Genomic DNA, 26,969 nt, shown 5'->3' with positions numbered 1-26,969 from the left:
ACCATCCCTCAGGTAGAACACTCACCGAGGACTCACAGAGTAGGTACAGGCATTCACAGCTTCTCACAGAAATCTTTCATCTTCAGGCTGGGCTCCCAAGCTCTCTAGCTGAGGATTTCCAGCCTGTAGAAAATGTCCATTTTCAGAACATGGGGAAGTTAACCCTATTGACCCCTACACTACTACAGTGGATAAGTTTATTCTCTGATTTATGCCTTTCCCTTGTAGGTCAAGTATAGAGGAAAAGGCAAGCACAGCCGGACGTCACTTGGTATGGATAAAACTTCAACTTTATTTCAAATGCATTAAAACCAGAATGTCCTGACGCGTTTCGTATCTAGGCGATACGTAGTCATAGGCATGCCTATGACTACGTATCGCCTAGATACGAAACGCGTCAGGACATTCTGGTTTTAATGCATTTGAAATAAAGTTGAAGTTTTATTCATACCAAGTGACGTCCGGCTGTGATTGCCTTTTCCTCTATACTTGACTGTGCACACACCCCCTGCTACGGGTTCGGGGCGATGCACCCGGACCACTAAAGACTACGGGTGAGTGTTATTCCATTTTTATATCAGCGACCGTTTACTTGAATCAAGCGCTGGACCTGGGGTTTCTACACCCAGGTCACGTCTGTCACCGGGTGAGCAGGGTTTTCTTACCTTTCATCCGATTAGATAATTTACGTACATCCACTTCGATTCATCGCGGAACTGTGCAGCTGTTTCGTTCATTGTTAATTTTCCCTTGTAGGTGTTGTTAAAATGTTTACTCAGTTGCATAATATTGGAGCATAAGGCTGTGTCTCCATCTGTGTCAATATTTGTTTATACTACTCATTATTAATGCATTTTTTTCTGCAGCTTGACGTTTCCAAGTCACTCTTTCTGACTCTGAATGCTCCTAAAACAGTAATCAGAGGTGAAGAATTCATATTAAAGGTTACCTTGGAGAACTTCATAGCTTCAGACTTACAGGTAAATTCTTGAACATAAATTTATCATTTTTATGTGCTTACAAATTGTGAAGTAAAAAATATCAAAACTCTATTCTTTGCCATGGTGATACTTTCCATATCACTACATAAATTATAAAAATAATAAATATATTAAATGTGAATTATGTTTACCGGCAGCAAAGGATGCCTGGGTGTGGAGCCATGTGAATTAAGCAAATCCACTATATAAAGATTCATATTTGCAAGACATGAATAACTTTTAGAATTTTTGTGTACCAGCATTATGGCTGGTTTTCTTAGCCTCTCTATATACTCAAGATAATGCACCTATATGCCAAACAGTAAATTGTGTCTTTTATTACATTCTCACATTAAGGGCCATATTTATCAAAATCCGTGTATTTAAATCAAAAAGTCCAACCAAACTAGAATCCACGACTGGACCTTATTTAATATTTAAAAAACACAAATTATTCAGATCGGGTAAATACATGGTAAAATCAAGTGAAAATCGGAATCATATGATTTTTTCTGATTTTTTTGCCCGAAAAGCCAGCAATAGACAGAGTTTCTAGATAATTCCAGTGCAGGCCACAGAAATTCAGAAAACAGAAAATGGAGTATTTTTGGATTCTGACTTTTTCCATCCTCAGAGTAAAATAAATCTTAAAAAGTTAAAGTTTTTTTTTCCACTAAAAATTCAGATTTGATAGTTAAAGGAACTAGATTTTTTCGAGTATTTTGTTTGGACTTGGACTAATAAATAACCCCCTTAGTGTTATCAGTTGTTGAAATAAAATATCTGAACAGAATATGATTGCTCTCTTGTTCCACTTGTTTCTATATGTGTATCATTTATATTATCAGTAACTATCCATTTAATTATATTTTAGGTGGCTGTAATATTGGATCCTAGCAGCTCCTTTAAAATAATTGTTCCAGATAACAACATAAACAGTGTAGCAGGACAAAGAAGTGTCTTCATTCCAAGTAAAGAAACAAATGAGGTTTTATTTCCAATAAATCCTAAGAAACTTGGTGAAATATCACTCACTGTACAAGCCAACTCACTGGGAGCTTTTGATTCTGCAACCCACAAAGTATTAGTAAAGGTAGGTAACAGAGAACAAAATTAAAATAACGATGGGATTAATGAACTTTAGAAACAGTATTTTCTTTTTATCTTACAGTTTTCTGAATAAACTAATTTTGTTTGCAAGAGAATTCTTATAGAATGATTTATCAGTTACACTGTATATATTTTTCAAGCCATAACAATGGCTACAATCTTGCGGAAATACTGATACTATAAAAATATTTATGAAAGTCATAACTGCTGTGAATCCCTGAAATTTGAACACATCTGCCTCTCAGATGCAACCACCAGTACAACAATCACTACATCAGAGATGGTGGTCATTTTTGTAAACAGATTTTATTTTATTGTTATATTAGCTAGTTAATAATAAATATAGCAGAGAACCTGAGCACTCACCAATGTGGTCCTGGTTTAGCTACTCCAGGCACAGAAGTCAGCATTGTATGAAGGTACTAGACCTACTCAACTTAGATCCCTCTTTCTCTGGGTCCCTGCCTGGTGCGAACCGCTGGAGCACAAGCCCCTTCCTTACTTCAGATTGGAGCCTCAACTTCTCATCTAACTGGCCTACTATTATCTCTCACCACCTACAGTGAGCTCCACAAATCTAACCTATCACTATCTACCCTAACTATTGACTACTTCAGTTACCTTACTGAGGTGGAAAACCTCAGGCTTGTTGCTGCCTTTCACCTTCTTAGATCAACCAAAGAGTAAGTAGCACACTTATTTGGCTTCCCTAGGGACTTTTTTCATCTTTTCCTGTAATTCAGAGCTTTCTGGATTAAGGTTTCAGGATAATGGATGTCATACTTGTATAACTCTTTGCAGATAATATGTAGGTTAATTGCCTTTTGAAAAAAATAGTATAGAGTATATTATTTTTGATGCTTGTGTTAGGGAAATTCTCTACATGGAAAAGTGTCAGAGCTATATAAATATGATATTGTTATATTTGTATATACAGTAAATATTTTCAAAAATGTTAAAATGTATTTCTTCTTTATTTACTTCAGGCTGAAGGCATAGAGTATACTTATTCCAGTAGTGTTATTTTAAAAGCTGGAGATGTGGGAAAAAAATTATCATTCACTTTTCCTGCTGATGTGGTAGTGGACACCAGACAAGCATCTATTACCGTTGTTGGTATGGCTTATTTTACAGTTTCAAACACATTTACGTTTTTATGGGTGTAGATTATGGGTTCTTGCCATTTCAATACAAGAGCTTGGCGTACCATTCACAGAAAAACAGCTGGCACAAATTGGGTTAAAGAGAAGTCTAAAAATTAAAATAGTTCATTTTATATACATAACATACTATGCAAGTCCAAGTACCCATGCAGAATGCACTAGTTTTTGAGCTTCCATATTACGTGAATCAGAATTATTTACTATTAAGCCTTAAGGCATAAATATCATATAGTATATATACTCTATACTGTGAATTAGTCCCTAATCAGCCGAGAGCATGTTCTATGAATCAGCTACAAAGATGATGAGTAACTAATGGCGGCATCTTCAGAGGTATTCAATTCTAAAGGAATATGGTGGCCTAAATTGTTATGCTTCAGTTCTCCTTTAAATTCCTACTGGTGTGGGATTTAGTATGTAAAATTCTTGGGATAAAAACTTTTTGGATATGGGATATTTTACAACCTCAATAGGATTATATGTTTATCAATATAGATGTATGCTAGTTTAGTTAACAACATGTCAGTGAAATAGTCAGAAATTAATAGGATTCTCTTGTGAAACTGTGTCAGTAATTGGGTCAGTATACTTGATTCAACATGAGTTCAATAAATAGGTGCCAACAATTCTTTCTGTCTATTTTTAAATCATGAAAACATCATTGTTTTTTATTTCATGAGCTAAACAGGGCAACCAAGGAAACGGGAGCTGATGGTCCTTGCTATGTAGATAATTACATTACCAGTGCATAATGGACTTCTCCTAACAAAGCAGTCACAACAAAAAGACAAAGAATGGGGTGTATACTGGTAATCTAATTATTTACCATGCAACAACAAAAATAGAGTCAGCATATGCTGTATATTGTTATTTGCAATGCATATTGTTATGATTCTACTGAAATATATGTATAAATGATCAAATATCTTGGTTTTCAATATTTCAACAGGAAACTTTCTTGCACCGTCAATTAAAGGTCTTCAGTCGCTGATCCAGTTGCCCACTGGTTGTGGAGAGCAAAACATGATTAACTTTGCCCCGGACATTTATATTTTACAATACTTAATAGCAACCAACCAGATAACTGAAGATGTTAGAGTCAAAACCATTCATTTCATTGAAATAGGTTAGTGTGTGTTTGCAAGAGTCCATGCATTTTAAATACATAGATAGTTGCTTGACAGCAGTTATGACTGGAAACTGCATCTGTTTAAATCTACTGTCAATGTGTACATATATACTTAACAGAGTATCCTACAAATCATAATAGTGACAGTTTTCAGCTGCTTCAATTTTCACATATTTATGTTTTAAACATGAATTAGTTTAATTTCCCTCCAACTCATAAAACTCTGCAGGCTAAGTCACCAACTGTTTAAATTAATAAAATGTAATTCATTAGCTGATACAGTGTCGGACTGGCACACCAGGGGCCCACCCAAAAACCTTAGACCAGGACCCCACCAAAAAAACTTAGGCCAGGGGGCCCACTCCCAGCGCTATTATTCTTCCTGCCTGAGCCACATATTTCTGCTAAATTTGAATTACTATTGAGCAGTTATACATTGCTATCTGCAAAAAAGTATTGTTGCTAAGAAATCCTGATTGTTCTGTTACCTGCCTTTGTGCTTATTATGTGCCCATAGTGGTCCCTATCTTAAAGGGAACCCATTTTCCAAAAAAAATATTCCTAATCCTATTTTATTTTTATGTTAGTGATAAAATTAGCATTAATTACACTGTATAAATTATTTGAATCTTGTTTCCATCAGTCTGGGAATTCATAAGTAAGTAATTGCTTGCCCTGTCTCTGTGCTCAAGGCATAGAGGAGGGGCAGCCAATATTTGATTAACAGCTGACATTACAACAGCTATGAACACTTTAATGAAAAAAAGAATTTGGATTTCATGTTTAATTTGAAAAGGACTTTTATTATACAGATTTTTGTGTCTGGGTGACAGGTCTACTTAAAGTCACGAGCATTTGTCATTACCAGGGGCAATACTCATGTAAAGTGAATGGAAATGGTAGCTGCTGGAAGAGAAAGGCATTCAGTTCCTAGCTGTTCTACTCGAGAGACCACTGACCTTAAATATTGCTGTGGGCAATAAGCCTTGGCCTTAGGATAATTCCACATGGTGCTGATTCTTGGCCTGTTGCCAATACAATGGTTCCAAGTACAGGCAAAGAAGAAGGCTGATGCTAATGTAGAAGCTGATTATATGCCTGCTTTTTTTCCATAAGCTGAGAATCAACCATTTGTGGCATCAACCTTAAGAATTCTTCAAGAACAACATATTCTTGCTGGGGATTTACAGATACCACAGACGGTCATTTACTTACCGCACTGTTGGTTTGGGGCTGCACATTTTCTCACAGTCAGTTGCACTATAATACATTCTTGCATCAACATGTGCTCCTTGCACCATCCTATAGTTGTTTGCTGTTGGAACCCTGAAGCTACCACTACCTCCAAACCAGGCGGTATCTCCAGTGTTCTCAAAGCAACCTGCATCAATTACTATAGCACAGTTGCACCAAAACATGGTAGAATGCCCAAAAGTTTGCCAACTGTATTTGAAACATTTCCAGTGCAATTGCATCTGATTTACATTGAAGTGCAACTGCAACTGCATCAGGTTTATCGGCTGCAATTGCACAGGTGTATCTCCCCCTGGTGACAACAAATACATTGGAATTATGGAACAAAACATGGCATTGTGGGTAAAAAACATACATTGGAAATTTCCACTATGCAAACTGTGGTGGGGAGGTACTTACCTGTATATGTAAAATATTGTGTGCAATCTCTCCCTAGAAGGACCCTATGGGCCTATTAATTTATTCTTAAACCCTTGTTTATAACTCTATATAAATAAAATGATGATGATGATGATACTTGATAGAATTTGATGTTCAATTCTTACTACTGAGAATGCGGAATAATTGCAGACTTACCCATGCCGAGTATTACTGTTATATTATTGTTATGTTATTAATTAATTTTTCAATATTTTCAATATGTAGGTTATCAAACAGAAATGAATTACTGGAGATATGATGGTTCATTCAGTGCTTTTGGAAACCGTGATTATTCTGGAAGTGCTTGGTAAGCATTATAGTATACCTAAAATTTGTATTTCTAATGCATGTAAAATATTTAACACTAACAAAGTGTAAGTTGGTGTATTTATAAAGTTTTATGGTCATCCTCACATTTATGAATTCTATCTTTCAAAAACCATTGATTACGAGAAGCTAACTCACTTCTTTAAACAAATGTTCATTTTTAAATGGCATTTACCAAGCCCAGAGACCAATACCAATATAACTTAATGGGAAAAGTACAGTGCTTTTTTTCAGGCTCTTATTTGTACAAGCAAACTCCTATTTGTACATCAATACACATAATTTACCATGGTACCAATTTTTAGTGCATTTCAACACACCTTTAGACATTTATCCAAGATATTATTTATCTTTAAGCAATATATCAATCTATTAGGCCAAACTATACTTATTGGGTAATTCTTAAAGGGGATTAAAAGCCTATTGACATCCCCTGCCCCACTAAAGGTGTCCCTCCATTCTCCCAAAACACACCTCTGGTGAGTCTCGCAACTGAACTAGTGTACCTGGCTCAAAAATAATGCAGCAGTGTTGCCAGATTGCCATTTTGGGTCCCATCACAGAGCATGTGCAATTGAAGTCAGGTCTAGATTGGCTTCTGCTTTCATACTTCTATGGCAAATTTGCAGAGAAGAGAACCCAAAAGCGAGATGGCACCTTCCAACACCCCTGCATTTTTAGATGCAAAGACTTCCCGGTGGGTTTATAATATAATAGTATTCCTACTGTTGGTTTGAACCAGAAATGGCATGATATAGTCTATTTTAAAGACATTGTCATTTATTTCTAGGCTTTCAGCATTTGTTCTAAGATGCTTTCTTCAAGCCCGTCAACTGATTAGCATTAGCGAAGACGTCTTATATAGGACAACAGAATGGTTATTTCAGAAGCTGAATGAAGAAACTGGCATTTTTCAAGAACCTGGGCGCGTTATACATACTAGCCTTCAGGGTGGATCAGATGGTGAGATTGCCCGCACTGCTTATATACTGATATCTTTGCTGGAAGATGAAAGCAATATAGTAAGTAATAATATATCTTTTTTACAGTCCCTGTATGTATATTTTTGAAGCTTAGATGATACCTGCCACGGGTCAAATAATGTATCAAACAGCAAGATATAGCACACTGGAATAGCAGAATTTAGTCACATCAGTCATCATTAGGCTTGATAAAGGGCCCAGGGTGGCCTAACACTTTGCCTGGTCTGTATGTACAATTGGAGCCATTAAAGCACTTATAAATCACTAAATTCAGCTGTGTCAGTGTGCTACAGTCTATCTTGCTGTTTGATTCCATCTGTGTAAAGCTCCGAATAGATACAACTGACCTACTGATTTAATTGATTTGAAAGGGAAATGTGTTCAGTCAAAACCAATACTTACTGTATTACTGTTCAAGACTTTGAGGATTGGTTATCTGCCTGAAATGTACTGTAATGGTATGTGATTGTGTGAATGTTTTTGTGTCTGCATGTATGTGTGCTTGTACAACCTGGAGTCCCAATATATTAATTTCCTGAACAGCAGAGGGTGAATAATAAATGCTTATTAGGAGAAGGAAAATAGAATGGCCATATACATAAACAGACAATATAGTAATATGACATTGCTTTAGTTACCCATACTAATGAGTCAGCATTAATGCTTTGTCTCCATTTTTTGTTTTATGACCTAAAGAGCCATTTTGATGTGTTTGGATGTCACTTCTGTTTATATTCATGCGTTATCCACGATTCTGAATGTACCACTACAGGGATTATGTAACAGGAAAACATTCTTCAAAATGCATCAGCTAAAGTGCTGCTCTAGCAGAATCCTACACTGAATTCCGTCTTTCAAAAGGAGCAAACCATTTTTTTTTAAATTTAATTTTGAAATTTGACATGCTGTTAGTTTCCCAGGTGCCCTAAGTCATGAGACTTCTGCTCTGATAAACTTAAGTATTTTTTTTACTGGGGCACTGCAGGTTGGAATGGTATCACCCTTCCCTTCCCCCCCATCAGCAGAACAATGGTAAGGTAATCAGATAACAGCTCCCTGACACCTGCAGTGCCAGGAGTAGATATGAGAATAGCACTCAATAGTGAAAATCCAAATCCCACTGCAACCCCTCCAGTTGATTGAGTAGGAGAAACAATAGCTTATCTAAAAGCAGTTCCATTCTGAAGTGCTGGTTCTTTCTGAAAGCACACGGTCAGGCACAATGACCTGAGATGTCTGTCTACACACCATAATTACAGCTAAATGAAATACATTTGTTGCTTCAGGAATACAATTTTTCTATGCTATAGTGAATTATGTATGTAAACAGTTTAATTTAGAAATAACAACTACACCATGAAAATCATGACAGAATTCCTTTAAAGGAAAACTATACCCCCAAACAATGTAGGTCTCTATAAAAAGATATTGCATAAAACAGCTCATATGTAAAACCCTGCTTCATATAAATAAACCATTTTCATAATAATGTAGTTTTCTAATAGTATTTGCCATTGGGTAATCATAAATAGAAAATTGTCATTTTAAAAAATATGGGCCGCCCCCTGGGATCGTACGATTCACTGTGCACACAAACAAACCAAACAAACTTTACTCCTTAGGTCACATAAGCCAATTAACAGACAGAGTTCTGTCTTTTGCTTCAACACTCCTTCCTGTTACAGTTAGAGTTGTAGTATTTCTGGTCAGGTGATCTCTGAGGCAGCACACAGATCATCACAAAATGGTGGTTCAAGGCAAGAGTTGTAAAAGGGCAATATTTACTTAAATATACATACCAGTTTGGTAAGATTGTTTAATACACCACTTAATATGATATAAACTATCTGTTGCTTAAGTATTCATTTTGGGGGTATAGTTTTCCTTTAAAGCAAGTCTTACTATACATTCATCTAATACTGCAGGTGTATCTATCTATAGTATATATATATATATATATATATATATATATATATATATATATATCCTACATGTTGCCAGCACTCTCAAAAAAGGTTTACATGCCTGGGTGCAGTAAATTTATCCAAACCAAAATGCAATAAGGTCCGCACTCTCAGGAGTCAGGAATTCTTAAAAGGAAAAAATTATTCATTGTAGAACTTGCACACATGAACTTGCACATACTGTATGAACTATAACTAGAAGCTTCATCGATTAACGATGCACGAGGGAATGCAGCAGATTTGAACTGACATAAGAACTGTGCATAATATGCAATCAATTTTTTTACTTTTGTCTTCCCCATTTTTTGCTTTTTCACTTTATTTTTATATATTTTTCACATATTTTTTCTATTTATGCATTTGTCATTTACTGGTATTTATGGTGGGTAGCACTCACTGTTAATTTAAACCAAATAGCATTTATAGAATTAAGGGTATATGAAGCCCTTTTTGGGATTGGTGTGATACATAATATTTTGTATGGGTAGTTTAATTTGAAGTTATAAGTGGGGAATTTTAATGTATTTATTTAGACATATGTATTAACAGTTTGATTCCTTTTAGGACATGTAGTGACTTGGATACACATCAGAACATATAACTTTTTTATTATGTATTATTTATATATTTATGACACATTTTATTGGGTTTCACAATAGTAGGTGGGCGTAGAGACTAGGGTAATCACCTGTGCATAGTTTAAAAGTTCTGAGGTATATAGAAGTGTGTGCTTCTATGTAGTGTGAGCTAACGAACATGTGAGTTCATTAAACTAGTGTTATATAGAGTCAGTGAGAGGGACATTTACATCATTTATTATAATGATATATGAAAAATATACTTAGTTTTATGGAGTTAAGGTATAATATGGCGTGAGATGACCAATTTCAGTGTTTTGCAACTTCATAACTTATTTTCTTTTTGGAGACTATATCATACAGATTGAATAAAACAATACAATACCTTGAGAACAAGACAGAAGAAGGAATTGCCAACAACCACACTTTATCAATTGTGGCCTATGCTTTATCAGTGGCCAATAGTTCTAAAGCAGCAGCAGCACTCACTCAACTTAATTCAAGGGCAAACAGTGTTGGTAAGTGTTTTTTAAAATGAAGATTTGCCACATCAATATGACACCTGGTATTTATCAGGAAAAAGTTACGATTAACTACATGTACAATGTTTTTTATTTCTTTAGGGGGGCAGATGTACTGGTCTTCTGGCACTGTCATATCAAACTACTGGCAGCCCCCCTCTGCAGATATTGAGACAGCAGCTTATGCACTTCTCTCCCACTGCCAACAGAACAGGATTGCTGAAGGCGTTCCCATTATGAATTGGCTGGTTGAACAGAGAAATCACCTTGGGGGGTATTCTTCAACTCAGGTAATACTTTGAGAGACAGGTATTGTTATTACATTATTTGGCGCTAGCTGGGTCTGACATTTTCTGATGTTCTTTATAGTATAAATCTGATTATGCTGTAAAATTTGTTGGTTCTAATTGACAAGTTCCATATGTTCCATTATTTTCAGGATACCGTTATGGCTTTGCAGGCTTTAACCAAGTTTATGACATTGGTTCCATCATCTAACAATACTTCTCTAACAGTGTCTGTTACTGATTCAGGAGCTATTGTAGCAAATACCTTTCACATCACAAATAACACTGCTCTGGTTGTACAAAGTCAGCAGGTAAACAAGTGTGCCAATTTCATATTATAATTTTTGAATCTGACACGTCAGTTAATATAAGCTAATGTTTTTTTCTTTTCATTTTAGATTTATGCACTTGACCCATTGGAACTAATTCTTTCTGCAGCTGGTGAAGGAGTAGCTCTTTTGCAGGTGTGTTTCTGACCATCTGACCACAGCAAATATATGCAATTACATAAAAATTAGTTTCTACAACTTCCCCTTTATTTTAAGTGTTTTAAAATACTGGTTGTTCAATATGTAGAAATGTAGAGAACAGTATATTCTGCTGGCTCAGTTTTTATTTTTCTGGTTTAGGTGTAGATAACAGTCCTGTTTCATGTTTTGGTTGGAAAAAGTGCTATATACTGGCTTTGGTATTTTCTCCTAGGACATAACTGACAGGTCCTACTGGAAATAGTAAGGCCTTGGAGAAAGATGCATAGTAGTCTAGTGGTGGGTAGCACAGTGGCCTGCAGACACATGGACAGCACAAAGAAGCTGGAAGACAATCACATGGTGACAGGAATAAAGCAAAGGTCAGGTTGGGCAGGAAAACAACTAGGGAAACACCAAACCATACTTTTTTGGGTTTGGTCAAATCATCCACATCTAAGGTTGCTAAGTATGCGTGAAGCCAATTTTTTACAGTTATATAGGGTTCAGATTTGTTTCAGCCAGGCTCATGGATTCAGCTGAATTCTGATAAAAATGGCTTGGATTGGCCAAATCCCAAACCTAATCCAGGATTTGATGCATCCCTATAACCAACAAGCATGACCAGCAGGCTATTGTAATAATATCTTGGCACAGAAGAATGTATTTTAGGATTTTAAAACATTGTTTACACTGGGCCCTCAGCTTGGTACTCACAAAGTGGAGATGGGAAGAGGGTGTTGTGCTTCTTCACCTTTCAGTTGTTGCAATGAGGTAGATAGGATGGCAGAGGTTCTTAAACATAAACAAAAGATTTATTTGTAAACACCACAGGATCATACTCACAGGGTTACACTCATCTTTCTAGGTAGATATAGGGTGAAAGGTATTTGAAACGTATTATTAGAAAGTTATATGTGTGAGAGCAGGTAACTTTTTATGACCCAAAGCAGTTGTGCAGCTACAGGTGGTAAACCTCATTCCCTTGGGACTTGTCAGAGGTGTGATAAAATGATATTGTGGCAAGAAGGGTTTTCTTTCATGCACACATGTCCAGATAGGCAAGAGAGGGGGGCCTGGCTGAGATGCTTTTGCACATTCTACACCAGGGCCTTCCCGATGCTAGTTACCCTGCTGTCCATGATGTAAAGTTCTCACCTTGTCTCATAGTTGAAATGCAAATACTGATTAAGTCTTGTGACTTAGAACTAGTTTCCTGAGCAAAATAGCAATAAAACTATTGTGTTCATTAAACAAGTCAGACCTCTATGTGTATTAATGTATATAAGTTACAATAGTCTCCTCTTTCTCCATTTCTTAGATGTTTAATTTTTGCCCTCTCTTATTTTGTTTCTTTCTTTGTTTTTGTTTGGTCCACAATGAAGGCATCTGCAAGTCCACAAGCATACTGTACGTTGCTTCTTTGCAAAAGGCTTATGTTGATCATGTTGGGTAGTACTGTGTATTGAAAAAGTTGCATTCCCTTTAAACCCACCACCATCACCGCATATTTAAATGAATGTATATACAATTAATAACAAAGATCCTTCTTTTTGTCATACAAACTATTGTTAATCAGGTATTTGCTAAAAAATGATTACATTTCTATTACAGCTTAATGTGATTTACAACAGTATAGCATCATCTAGACGTAAAAGAGCAACGGCGGCTTCAGAGGTATTTAAACTGAGTGCAACTGTAGACGACAGTGACAGCCAAAATCGGATATCAGTAAATGTATGCTCAAGGTAAAACAAGTGTCGCTTACCACTGCCCAGTGAAATTCATATGTGTTAAATTGACAGCTTAATTTATAATTAATGTATTCATTATTAATGATATCATGAATTATACTCTGCAACTGGTTTGGCCAATATCTGAACCTTACTTTTACATTCACATCTGAACTCTAAGCATTTTGTTCAATTCAAGCCCTGCAGAAGGTGCTAGGATTTGTCCAAATCCAGAACCATAACACAGGATTTGGTGCAGCCCTAATTTTTACACAATCAGAAAATTACCTTTATTTCTTTAATGTGCCACAACAGTGTATGTCATTTCGCTCTGATGTTTTTCACTACAAATAGATCCTCATTTTGCCCATCTTTATTGCAGGGGTAGAAGCAGTCAAAACACACACAATCTGTTCTAATTTTTCTTGGTCATAATATTCCAAGCCTCAATTTCCCATCCCAAGGAGTTTTTTTTAGCTAATCTCCAACTTTTGTACTTTGTACTTTGCACTCTGTGATCGGCACCTGTTTACGCAGGTTCTTACATCCAGAATGGAGCACATCTCTTGGGTAAAGAGAACAGAAATGAATAATCAAATATGTCTTTCAAATGCAATTACTTTACCAATAACTTTAGAACTTGACAAAATGTATTTAAAGAATATTGGAAAGTTGCTAAAAATACATTTGTTTTCCTTAAAGGGATACTGTCATGGGAAAACATGTTTTTTCAAAATGCCTCAGTAAATAAGCAGACTTCTGCAGTGAAATCCATTTTTTCAAAAGAGCACTGATTTTTTTTATATTTAATTTTAAAATCTGACATGGGGCTAGTTTCCCAGGTGCCCCCAGTCATGTGACTTGTGCTCTGATAAACTTCAGTCATTCTTTACTGTTGCACTGCAAGTTGGAGTGATATCACCCTCCTCCCTTCCCTCCAGCAGCCCATCAGCAGAACAATGGGAAGGTAACCAGATTACAGCTCTCTGGTAGATATAAGAACAACACTCAATAGTAAAAATCCATGTCCCACTGAGACTCCTTCAGTTACATTGAGTAGGAGAAACAATAGCCTGTCAGAAAGCAGTTCCATAGTGCAGCACTGGTTCTTTCTGAAAGCACATGACCAGGTAAAATGACCTGAGATGACTGCCTACACACCAATATTACACATATACCATAAAAATCATGACAGAAACCCTTTAAGCAAAAAAAAAACTATTTGGGTGTATTTTCTTTAAACACTCTATATACAACAAATACAGCAACTGACAAAGAGGTAAGATTCTTCCCATGTATTATGCCTTTGAGCTTCTTCTTTGTTTGCATGAAATAACATACAATGAAATGGCATGTAAACTGATGCTTGTGCCCCACCTGTGTGATGCTCGTAGTGTGGTTAAAGTGGTAAAGTGCTGCCTGAGGAAAGGTTCTCAACTTGTCTCATTGCTAAAATGGAACTAGCTGGACTCGATGGTCTTCTCTTGACACAACTTAACTATCTTTGTTATAAGGAAGGAAGCACTGAAATATCATGTTTTTATATAATATAATGACGTGAAAACAAAACCCACACCATTACTGATGTATGCATGTATATATACACTGTTTGATTCCTGACAAAGGAATATATGTATGTACTGTTTGTAAAAAGAATGTTTGTACTCATTATATCCTGACACTTTTCATCTTGTGTGGTTTCAACTATTTATGAACAAATATGTTTTTTTTTTCTTTCAAGCTATCAAGGCCCAGCGAATGAAACTGGCATGGTTATTTGGGAGGTTACTTTACTAAGTGGATTCAAATTGGACTCTGGTAGCATAATCTTATATGCACCTCTTAGACTGGTGGAAACAAAAGACAACAAAGTGTTCCTGTACTTTGATTCTGTGAGTTGTAATGATTGATGCAAATGTAATTGATAATATTCTGTATTTGATACACTGATAATTGATACAATTTTGAATTTTTACTAAGAAAAATGAAGCAAATGCAAGACAAATACAAGAGGTCCTCTGCACTAAACCCATTATCAAAATATTTAAGACATTGAGACATTTTGTGCATACAGCTACTAAAAAATGCCTTGCCCTTTAAACAAAACAGAGATTTTTGTCCATATATTGCAATATATTTAAACTGGCCATATATATATATATATATATATATATATATATATATATATATATATATATATATATATATATATATATATATATATCCAAACGTACCCGCACTCTTATTCCATTATTCAATTCAATGTTGGGTGCTGGGTCATAGTATTATGTAGAATTCAAAATGGACCAGCACTCCAATAATCTTCAAACAAATGTGTTTATTGAGTCATTGTGTAACCAACGTTTCGGCCCTCATTGGGGCCTTCATCAGGATATAGAAACGGGAGTGAGATACCCATTTATCAATACACCAATCATTGTGAGAGTCCCCTCTTACCTCATCCACCAAGTGTTCAAATGAACCCGTGCGTGTTGGTTTGTTCAGTGAATATACCAACACGCACAGGTTAATTTAAAGTACCTAAGTACTAAATTACTTTGCAGAACATTTTCTTTTGAAATTATACTATTGCTTTCATAGCCTTTCCCTACCCAATGTGCATCTAGGTTGAGTCTAGGTTGCATTCCCCAGAAATCCTATTCCTAAAGCCCTGCCTACTATGGCATGACTAGGCTAAATCCAAGGATACATGTGTCACTGAGACTCCTCAAAGTGTACAATAAAAATGAAGCCACATTTATTTTAGATTTGATATATACGTTTTAATATATGCATTTTTTTTTTAGATGAACAGAAATGAGATTTGTGTAGCTGTTCCTATGGTTCGTACATCAATGGTAGTACATTCCCAAGCAGCAACAATCAAAATCTATGATTATTATAATCCAGGTAAGTGCCCTCAGATCACATATGTCACTGTAAATTAACAAACATTATGTATAAATAAACATCAATGTCACTAAACTTTCTAATTGTGTTTGGTCAGAAATAATGTGTCTCAAGAGCTATGTTTCACACAAACTGCATATTTCTAGAGAGGAGACATCTACTCCACTTTTATGCAAAACAGAAACATTATTGGAAGAAGACTCCAAGATGTTCCGTTTTTGTCTGTAGGCTGGAGCTCACCCACTGGATTTTAAAGCACAGCTAGGGTGGTCACTGATCGGATTCCAACCAAATGCTTTGTTTCATGTTACAGTAAATTCCATGTGAGATATTTACTGAGATGGGAAATAATAGTGCCCATTACTTTTTCATTCCAGTGGGTGAGCAATAACTTATAGTGGCTTCCATGACACTGGAAGCATTTGAAGCAAACAGTTTAAATCTCATTAGTATGTGCCCTAGAGGTGCTTTAAAACCAAAAACGTGGGTTCCCTCCCCTCCCCAGAGCAAGGGAGTGACTGATGGGGAGGCACATTTATCAAGAGTTGAATTTTGAATTCATGTGAGTTTTTTTAAACTCCCATAAATTTGACTAGTCGAAATGTATTAATAAAATTGAATTTGGCAAACTTGAACGAATTTAAACAACCTGAAAACTCGAATTGAATTTGATGCAAATTGAATTTAAAAAACTTGATTTGAGTTTTTTTCTCAGAAAAAACCCTCAAATGTCAGGAAGGCTGCAAACATTACCAAATTGATCCCTGGACCTCTCCCATTGACTTATACAGTAATTTGGCAGGTTTGATAAATCTCAAAATTCAAATTAAAACTCAAATCAAATTGAGTTTGGATAATACACAATTCGAATTTAAAAGTTTTGACCAAAAAAATGTTGAAAATTAAAATTTTCACTTCGACCCTTAATACATCTTATGTGTTGGTATTGGTGTAGTGTCGATGTGGGAGTGGTTCCCTTGGGGGGGAACTGGTGATAGAGGTATCAAGTGTAGGGTATGGCAGCGGCCAGGCCTGGGGCCAAAGTGAAGGAAGGGGCATGAGTTCTCTTGGTTGTAATTCTTTGCAGCCTTACATTTTGCTGGTGTTAATGTTCATATATTCATATATTTTTTGTTATTCATGTAAATGTATTAATTTACAAGCTGCTGCCTTTTTCACCCAAAGCATTTATTGTAATCTAGTAATCTAGTATGTTACGTTATTGTTGTTGGGAGGGGTCTGTCACTGATGAATCCACTGTCATGGCAAATGTATAACTAAACCAAAGGGTAATAAAAAACATGTTATACATAGTGAATACATAAATCTAGTAACATGCAGGTTGCATATTCAGATAGATCCTTTCATTAACATTGACTGCTTTGACTGCCACTGAGATGCCAGCAGCTACAGGTATGGTATCCCTTATCCAGAAAGCTCTGAAGGACGAGAAGGCCATTGAGTCAATTTTAAGCAAATTATTCTGAATAATGACAATAATTCCCTTTTTCCCTGTAATAACAGATAAGAAAATTGTAAAAATGTAAACAATTTTTATCAGGGCATGGAGATACAAATTACAGAACAGCCCCTTATCTAGAAAACCCCAGGTCCCAAGCAAATAACCATACCGCAAAAAATCTTTTTAAAAAATCACGAATTTTTCTGAATTTATTAAGCCCTGAGGATGGAAAAGTCAGACTCTGAAGATCCGGCATCTCAGACCTGCTGAGGTTGCATATAAGTCAATGGGAGAAATCCCACTGTTTTTTTGATGTACGTTGGGTTTCGTGCAATACCCTGACGTTTTTGGAGTTTTCAGGGTGAAAATTCCAAAAAAATCTTGAAAATTGGATAAAAAAAATACGAAAAAATACGTGAAAATCTGATTTTTTTTCCTGCAAAGCACATTTTAGGGAAAATGTTATAATAAATAAGCATAAAAAATCTGAGCGGATTTAATCAGAGTTATTAAATATCGAGATAAATAACCCCCTACATCTCAGTTTTTAACTGTTTCAGCTAAGCTTTCTTTTTTTCCATAAGCTTTCCTTTTTTCAATAATTAATATTTATTCAGCATCTGATTTGAATCTTTATGAGGGGGTCAATAATATTTTTTTTTATATTTCAGAAATCCATACAATAAAACTTTACAATTCAGGTAAACTGAGTAAAGCCACAGTATGTGAACATTGTGGACTGAATTGCAACAATTGTATATCCAATGTAAAGATGCCCAGTGTGGCGACACCTACATCTACATCTAAAGAAACAACAACTGCAAAGATCGCAGATAGTAGTACTACTGCACCGAAACTTGCCATGCTTTGGTTCTGTGTGTGCTGCATGTGGAATTTTCTCTAGGAATGATATTTAGATAGAAAATAATGCTTTGAGTATTCTTGCTTCATGTTCGGCCTTTTAATGATACGTTTTTATCCACCTAATGATCTGTATTTTAAGTAGTCATACCTTATAATGCCAAGTTTAGTTTTTACCAGTTTTATATCATGCCAAATAATTAATCAAAATTATTTTCATATTGTTAATGGGTTTTCATTACAATAAATCATTATCATTAAATTCATCTATTAGAAATTCTCATGTTTTGTTTTTATTTTTTGTTTTAAAAGCAGACTTATCTGCGAAAAATGATCACCATGACCGATAGGCAACTTTTAATATACAATAATTACATAATTACAATATCATGCTCCCCAGCTATATTATTCAATATCTTATACAGTATAGACTGTGGTTGTTAAATTGCCTATAGTGTTAGAATTGGGTTCATTACTCACAATGCAAACTACTAATGAACATTGTTAAACTCTTGTGTGACAAATTTTTATTAGTTAGTACATCTGCTTCATGCTGGATCCTTTCAATTAACAGGTTACGGCCTTGTGGGGAAGGTTTTTGCAGGAAAGTATTGCTGGAGGTGGATAAAGATAAAACAAACAACGGGTTATTACATTTAGAAAATGCAGGAGTTTAGCTAGGGAAAAGGTGTACAAAAGCATGATGGACAAAAGGTAGAAACATAAATGCAAAGGTAAGAAATTAAAAGATAAGAATGGAGAATAAGGAGAGGTAGTAAGGAGTATAAGATTGGCAATCCAGCAAAGAAAACAAAGACAGAAAATATGAGAAAAGCAACAGGGAGAGAGGATAAATAAAAAAAGCAGGAATAGAAGTGAAACAAAAAGGGCTGAAATATAGCAATGAATCAGTGGTTTGGGCCAGAAAAAAAAGCAGGGGTAAATACAATGGAGGACTAAAATAAAAAAGAGGGAATGACACGAGAGAGTGAAAAATGACGCGCAGTGAGAAACAAAATGAAATGGAAGACCAAGAAGAAAAAAGTAAAACAATACAGAAAGTAGGTGAGTAGGCAGGGTCTGGAACAAAGTGCTACTAGGATATACAATATGTGGCAACAACTTTTTAGAGGTGGGATAGTATAGGCTTTACATTTGTACAACAGGGGTAAAGGAAGACTGCAATAGAATGCTGGTGTGTAATACACTGTAATGCACATGAGTGACAGACTGGAGTCACAATTACATGGAAGTGTTTTAGTGTGTATATATATGTGTGTGTTTGGTGGTATTTGGTACAGAGACAGCTCAGATACATATAGGTTGAAGTTTATATGACACCAGATATAGTATCACCCTGTTTTCAGTTACACCATTCTCTCTGCCATCAGCAGTTTAAGGAGGACCTAGGATTAGTTATCCCTGATGTAGATTAAAGGCTTAAATTCACATGTGCTTAATTTTTATTCCACAACTATTAAATCCATACCACAGGATTACTTACATAAAAAACCTCAATATATAAATGATTTTTTATTGTGATGCCTATCCTATCTTCTACTGGATTGTCTGGAGTATCTAGCTTTAAAAGTTTTTTTAGGTGCGAAATATCAAATTTCAAAAAACCACAAGAAATTAAAAATGAAGACTAATTGTAAGTTGAACTGCCGGCTACATCATACTAAAGACTGCTTTGAACTTTTTCTTGGCCCTTTTCCCGGTGGCATCTTCTTGCAGGTTTATTTGATTAAATTTCACTCATAGGCACTTTTAATGTCCAGTATTCTCTTGAAGTGAAATCATATAATAACCAGAGATAAATGCAGACAGTGCTTCTGTTGCTAAGTGAAAAGCTGAGAGTCTCTGCTGTGTCTGCCTCTCCAATTTATTTGTGGTTAGGGAATATTTTCCACATGAGCATGTTTCATGTCTTAACTCATGATTATGGGTGTGGTACATATTTTATACTATGAGGACGCTTCCCACAGATTTATCCCTTCTCAATTTTCTTTAAAACACAGGTATAGCATCAATAGCAGCAGCAGCAATAGCAGGGAGTTGTACATAACACTTCAATTCTCTGCAAAGTAGCCAGAAGCAGCCACGAGTTCCAGTTAGAAAGAGGTGGGTGGGGATCTTAGGAGAGGAGTTATTACAAGCCTGGCTGCATGAATCACTAATTCCTCTGCTTGGTTATACAGTTTGTTTAGTCAGTGTGTAATAGGAGGACATAGAAACAGTTTGGGGAGAGAGCCTGAAACTAAAGGATGCTGCTGCTGGAAGGGCTGATCATATTCCCTCATATTCTTTGCTTCATATCAAGTTCTGCATACGCGGCAGCAGGGTAGGAGACTATTCCTTTGTTTAGTAATGCTACATTTAAATAGGTCAGCAAAGTAAATGTATTGATCCAGTAAAGTATAGAATAAGCTTTATAAAAATACAAGCCTGTCCACAAAGCTTTCTTGGCAATGTAAACAAGCCTGTCTTTCTTGCTCTCTGCGGTCCATAGTTTCCGCAGTAAACATTGTCTTTTGCTGTGGTGTTCACCTGCTTCCCAGTCCCCAGCAGCTCCATAAAGGGTAATTGTCGACTTTCACTAATTGCTACTACCATTATTACCAGCACTGACGACTGCACCAGCCAAATAAATATTTACAATAAAAAGCAGTAAATGTTCTTTGCAGGATGTTTGCTGCTTTTTTTAAAATAACATTTAAGAAATAATGCAGTAACAGTGTAGTAACAAAACAAAACAAAATCCAGAATTGATTTTACAGGCTTGGGTGAATATAGTGTTTATAAAGAGTGCTTTGAAGTGTATACCCCAACTCATCCAACAGATTACATGGCTGGGGTGGTGGGTAGCATATTGCTGACCATAGCAAAATTCACATTGGCTCTAAACCAGAGGTTTCTGCATAATTTCACACATTCAATATTATACTGCCTGCGGGAAAGAGCTGGGTGTACTTGATTTCATTTTAATGATTTCATATTTCACTAATTTCTTTAAATGTGGCAGGCCTTTTATAAATAACCCCAAATACACTAAAATCAGTGACAATAAACAAAAATGGGGAATGACATGGCTATTAGTATTTCCATTTGTCAATCCATACACTAGCATGTCATTCTAAAACCCCTCATATAGCTACAAATACATGTTTAAATATAGTTTTAAGCCATAATAAACATAGGTATGCACCTAATTCATTATTTTTGGATTCAGTCAAACACTGAATCCTGTGCAAAATATTTATTTGAAGACTGAACTGCATCCAGACCCTGATTTGCATGTTCAGTTCTGAAATAAATAAGAAAAAAACATCAGCTGTGAATAAAGGATTGTTGTGTGCATTTGTCCAGAGCTGCAAAGCCACATAACTTCTGCTGAACCAAAGCCAAAACCAAAAAGTATTGTGCCAAATACAAACCCTGTAAAAAGTGATGGGATTCAACTGAATTCCTGGATTTGGTGCATCCCTATTAAAAAGATAACTGTTGTGGGAAAGATAGTAAAGATATGAAATGGCATGACTATTTTGGTTTCTTAGCATTTATAGAGACATCTCTTGGAGTTTGGTTAAAATGTACACTGGATTTATAAGCATTTATGCCTCCAACATTTGGTTACTTTTGTCTATGATGTAATTATTTTTATAATAATGTACTTGAGAGAAATGCAAGGGAACCAGATGACTGCGCACACTCCATCCTTTCTAGTGGGCCTCTATCCCCTTTTATTTTTATCTAGGCCTTGTCATTAGCCACAAAGGGCTTCTTAAAGTTACACATTAACAAAACTTTAGTTTCAAACTGTTATTATTATTATGATGATTACTGCATGTTTATAAATTACAAATATATTCTGCAGTACTGTATAATAGAAGGGTGTATACATGATTCATAGGTTTATCTTAATCCACCACCATAAATGAAGGAGGTTTACCTGTATTCAATGTTTCCTGTAATGCAGGGGTCCCCAACCTCTTTACCAGTGAGCCACATTCAGATGTAAAAAAAATTGGGGAGAAGCACAAGCATGAAAAAGTACCTATGGGTGCCAAATATGGCCTCTGATTGTCTATTGGTAGCCCCTGTGTGGGCTGGCAATCTAAAGGAGGTTCAGTTTTTCAGTACAACCAAAAAAAATCTCTGTAATCTCTGTCTGGGTAAATATAATGTATTTCTTTATTTTTATAACCTTTTTTGTGTACACAAAGCATGAATTAATGTTTGCTCCATGTCATTTGTGCTGTAGGTTGTTACTGGTTTGTATATGTTTGTGTGTACATGAATATTTAATAAAAGTTATACCATTTGGTTTGACTGGAAGTTGCATCTGTGGCATGGTATGAATAGTTATAGATCATGTTAGAATAGTAAATACCGTGAAACACCTTACTGTGCATAGTGTAGATTAGGATAATAGATGAATCTGCACTGATAAACTCTAATTGCACACTTTCATAAATCTGCCCTATAGATACAGTAGATATAATTGTGCTAATCAGACTACATCAATGGATTATTCTCCATAAAATCTTTATGACAATATAGGATTGCACGTTCTCCTCATGTATGAGTGGGCTTCCTGCCACATCCCAAAAACATACAAGTAGGTGAATTGGTTCATAATAAAATGGACCCTACTGTGTGCCAATGTGATAAAGACCTTAGATAAAGCTCCACTGGAGCAGGGACTGATGTGAATGATGTATAATATTTGTCAAAAAGTATGTTGGCACTATATGAATAATAATTGGCAACCAACAGAAAGCATCAAATTGTACATATAGTCCAAAGTTAGTCCATTATTGTATGTGATCCCTTCATTCATTCTGTGTTTACACCAAGGTTGTGTCCTTATTGGTCCATGGCAGTAAATTGCAATGTTGGCTATCCCTGATGTATAAGATCAATAGTATAAGTATTGCCAAGTATAACCTACATAGGGCTGTAGACGAACATGTAGGCAAAGTCATTGTAGTCATATAATGCCAGCAAAAAACAAAACTCCTGTAACAGAATGATACATTATTACCTTACATGGCAGGAGTTCCGTGATACTTTTCTGGACTATGCTGGCCTTTAAAATAGGGATGCACCGAATTCACTATTTTGGATTTGGCCGAACCCCCGAATCCTTCGCAAAAGATTCGGCCGAATACCGAACCCTAATTTGCATATGCTAATTAGGGGTAGGAAGGGGGAAACATTTTTTACTTCCTTGTTTTGTGAAAAAAATCCACGCAAATTAGGATTTGGTTCGGCTGGGCAGAAGGATTTGGCTGAATCAGAATCCTGCTGAAAAAGGCACAATCCTGGCCGAATCCCAAACCGAATCCTGGATTCTGTGCATCCCTACTTTAAAACCTGAAGTACACTTGAGAAAGGGCTTGACCCGAAACATATATAGTGTATTCACACTGCTTCAGTTTGTTAATACTTACTACAGCTGTTAATTCTTCTTCTACTTTGTTTATTAAAAGAAACGTTCCGTTCCTTTGTTCTACTACTAATTGTTCTACTAATTGGTATTATCTGTCCTGAATTCACAGACCCATATTCTTGATCACTTCTCCCATGGATATACGGCCAGGCGTAAACCTGACACTAGGCATTGAGATGCTAAAAGAGAGCCCTCCCTTAGTAAAAGTAGTGGCTGAACTCCAAAAAGATGAACATACATTGCTGGAGGGAGAAAGCTTCTTTAACAGAGGTAATAACATTTTAACTGTTTGTATCTGATATTCTATCTCTCGATTTTTCTTATTCTTCTCTAAGATCATACTTACAGTATTAGTGGCCTGATTGATAATGGGAAAATGCTCATTATTGGAATGCCAATGATTTAGTAAATTAATTTTGTTATTAACACTTCTTCTATTGGGTATTAGAGTTCAGCAGCAGATCTGAACAGAAAACCCCATGAATTCATTAAAGGGACACAAACATTTATTTTTTGCCTAATAAAAGAAAACACAATTTTAAGCAATTTTGCAATATACATTCATTGCACATTTTCTATGGGTTTAAGTTATTTGTATATGTATTGCTATTGAAAGTAGTTTTCGTCTGTCCCTTTCTATTCTCTGCCCTGATGACAACCAGGAATTAAGCAAATACCTTTAAAATCACTTAAAATGTTTAATAAATAAATGTAGGAAAGTTGCTTAGAATTATGTTTTCTTTTACTAGGCACATTTTTATTTTGGGCGTGCCTTTAAACCCTGATAAAACAGAAGAGAAATGTATCATTTTAATACTTACATTATGAATATTTATATGTATAAATATGTCTATACATCTATTTATCTATATCCCTAATTTCTGTTGAGTTGAATAACATAGACTATATAAATCAATCATTTGATTAATGCTCTATCATTATAGGAACCTTTGGAACATTGGTGCTTCCTCAAGTAAGTCACCCTTATAATGTAAATAAATCAATTTTAGTGACTTGTGGGATAATGACAGAAAAAAATCACTTTGCATACACCTTTGCATTTTCAGGAACAAAATTAACGGGGTTGTTCACCTTTGAATTACATTTTAGTTTAATGTAGGGATTGATATTCTCAGACAATTTGCAATTGGTTTTCATGTTTTATTATTTGTGTTTTTTTTAAAATTATTTAGCTTTTTATTCTGCAGCTCTTCAGTTTTGCAATTTTAGAAGTTCAGTTTCCAGGGTCCAAATTACCCTAGAAACCATGCAATGATTTGAATAAGAGACTGGAATATGAATAGGAGAGGCCTGAATAGAAAGATGAATAATACAAAGTATCAGTAATAAATTTGTAGCTTTACAAGGCTAGAAAGAAGAAAAAAGGCAAATAATACAAAAACTATAAACAAAGAAAAAAAAAGGCAATTAAAAAGTTGATTAGCCATTTTAAAACATACTAAAAGTTAACTTAAAGGTGATCCACCCGTTTATAATAAGACAATGATTGGAATATGTGAATGGTTTGCAGGAACTTTATTATTTTGGGTTCATGTATCCTTATTTTGCCTCATTAATTTAAATATTCTTTTGGTATCTTAATAGCAAAAGGATTAAATAAAGTTCAGAATATTATTTCAAAATTTGCTTTGCAAGTTATTAACTACAAAGTTACTGAATGTCAGTCTACAAAACTTCTCTCACCAGCTTCCATTAAATAGCGTTAACGGAAAGTATGAACTAAACGTAAAAGGATATTATGAGGAAAAGCTGATATTTTTCAACAAGACATCCTTGGAGTTTAAGTCCAAAGGTTTCTCTGTCTTCATTGAAACAAACAGTGTTTTTTATAAGCCTGGCCAAGAAGTCAAGATACGCATACTCGCCTTCTCTTTACTCATGAAGCCTTACAGATCTACAGTCGATATATACATTTTGGTAAGTTCAGAAAAGAAAACATTTTAATGTTTGTGGAATTGCTTTGCTATTTAATACAAAGGGATTTTGCAAGTACAATAAATGAATACATAGGTAAAGACATAAACCCTACAGAATGCTAGAATAAGTCACATTGCAATAATATCAGTTAATGTCATGGGAAAACGTTTTTTTTCAAAACACATCAGCTCTAGCAGAATTCTGCACTAAAATCCATTTATTAAAAGAGCAGACAAATGTTTTTATAATTAATTTTGAAATTTGATATGGAGCTAGACATATTGTCAGTTTCCCAAGAGCCCTCAGGTCATGTGACTCTGATAAACTTCAGTCACTCTTTCCTGCTACACTGCAAATTGGAGTGATATCACTCCCTCCCTTCTCTCCCCAGCAGCCCATAAGCCCATTAGCAACCTGTCAACAGAACAATAGGCAGCTAACCAGATAGCAGTTATATGACATATCTAGTATAGGTAAATCTAAAAACAACTGGACTTGCTGAGTAATCAATGAAGACGTTTCACTACTCATTCGAGCAGCTTCTTCACTTCAACTGACTGGTGTGGGAAATTCTCGGCATATAAACTCTTCCACTATATGAAAAGTTTATATGCCGAGAATTTCCCACCCCAGTCAGTTGAACTGAAGAAGCTGCTCGGATGAGTAGGGAAACGTCTTCATTAATTACTCAGTAAGTCCAGTTGTTTTTAGATTTACCTATACTAGATATACCATGACCTGGATGAATGAAAATCTTCAAAGTCATAGTTATATGACACCTTTGCTGAAGGATTTGTTTGCATTGCTTAAATCCCTAGCCCCACCTAGGAGTAGACATGAGATATGAAAACCTCTGCTTTTTTCCTCCTTAGGTGCTATTCTTATGTCTACCAATAGGTGGGGCTAGAGATTTGGCAACACAAACACAACCCATTTTGTGGTATCACACAATGGGATAGTGCTGGCTCCTTTTCAAAGCTCAGAATCAGGCATAATAAACTGAGATGGCTGCCTCCACCCCAATATTACAGCTAAAAAAATAATTTGTTGGTTTAAGAATAAAACTTTTTTTACAAAGTGAATTATTTACAATGTAAACAGTGTAATCAGAATCCCTTTAAGGCAGCCACATTAGAATGCCTTGACTAAGCATGAAAATGTTTGTTTTATTTTGTAAGGACCCTCAGGGAAATTTAATTGAACAATGGCTTGAAGAGGAGATGGAGTTAGGTGTTGTATCCCAAATCCTATACCTCAGCAATAACCCTCCTCTAGGGGACTGGACTATAAAAGTGAAGTTGCATGTGAGTATAACACACAGTATCTCGTGGATGAACCAGCAAAACACATATTTCACTCCTGATTACAATTTTCTATTTTTAAATGTAATTCTCTAAATGTGTTATGTGTATGGGATTATCTTCCAA

The 26,969-nt window shown here is 35.5% G+C and overlaps 2 protein-coding genes across 2 annotated transcripts in view; both read left to right on the top strand.

Annotated features, from left to right (window-relative positions):
- LOC108704143 (CD109 antigen-like) overlaps nt 1-18,415 on the top strand; it is a 62,291-nt gene extending 43,876 nt beyond the window's left edge. The window contains exons 20-33 of the mRNA XM_018240551.2: nt 867-980; nt 1,855-2,073; nt 3,077-3,206; nt 4,203-4,379; nt 6,282-6,363; nt 7,174-7,405; nt 10,258-10,426; nt 10,532-10,719; nt 10,869-11,027; nt 11,115-11,180; nt 12,798-12,931; nt 14,658-14,808; nt 15,724-15,826; nt 17,960-18,415. Of these exons, the coding sequence (XP_018096040.2) occupies nt 867-980; nt 1,855-2,073; nt 3,077-3,206; nt 4,203-4,379; nt 6,282-6,363; nt 7,174-7,405; nt 10,258-10,426; nt 10,532-10,719; nt 10,869-11,027; nt 11,115-11,180; nt 12,798-12,931; nt 14,658-14,808; nt 15,724-15,826; nt 17,960-18,192 (2,157 nt within the window). The 3' untranslated portion in view covers nt 18,193-18,415. The remainder of the gene's footprint in view (nt 1-866; nt 981-1,854; nt 2,074-3,076; nt 3,207-4,202; nt 4,380-6,281; nt 6,364-7,173; nt 7,406-10,257; nt 10,427-10,531; nt 10,720-10,868; nt 11,028-11,114; nt 11,181-12,797; nt 12,932-14,657; nt 14,809-15,723; nt 15,827-17,959) is intronic.
- Nucleotides 18,416-20,293: 1,878 nt separating this feature from the next.
- The window catches only part of LOC108704145 (CD109 antigen-like), a 65,866-nt gene continuing 59,190 nt past the window's right edge, over nt 20,294-26,969 (top strand). The window contains exons 1-5 of the mRNA XM_041563118.1: nt 20,294-20,493; nt 23,714-23,874; nt 24,549-24,577; nt 25,312-25,542; nt 26,721-26,846. Coding sequence (XP_041419052.1) covers nt 20,417-20,493; nt 23,714-23,874; nt 24,549-24,577; nt 25,312-25,542; nt 26,721-26,846 — 624 coding nt within the window. The 5' untranslated portion in view covers nt 20,294-20,416. The remainder of the gene's footprint in view (nt 20,494-23,713; nt 23,875-24,548; nt 24,578-25,311; nt 25,543-26,720; nt 26,847-26,969) is intronic.

This window comes from Xenopus laevis, chromosome 5L, assembly GCF_017654675.1.
Source record: "Xenopus laevis strain J_2021 chromosome 5L, Xenopus_laevis_v10.1, whole genome shotgun sequence".
In the NCBI taxonomy this organism is placed as follows: Eukaryota; Metazoa; Chordata; class Amphibia; order Anura; family Pipidae; genus Xenopus; species Xenopus laevis.
The sequence above is the reverse complement of the archived record's forward strand: the minus strand, read 5'-3'. Positions and strand labels throughout refer to the sequence as shown.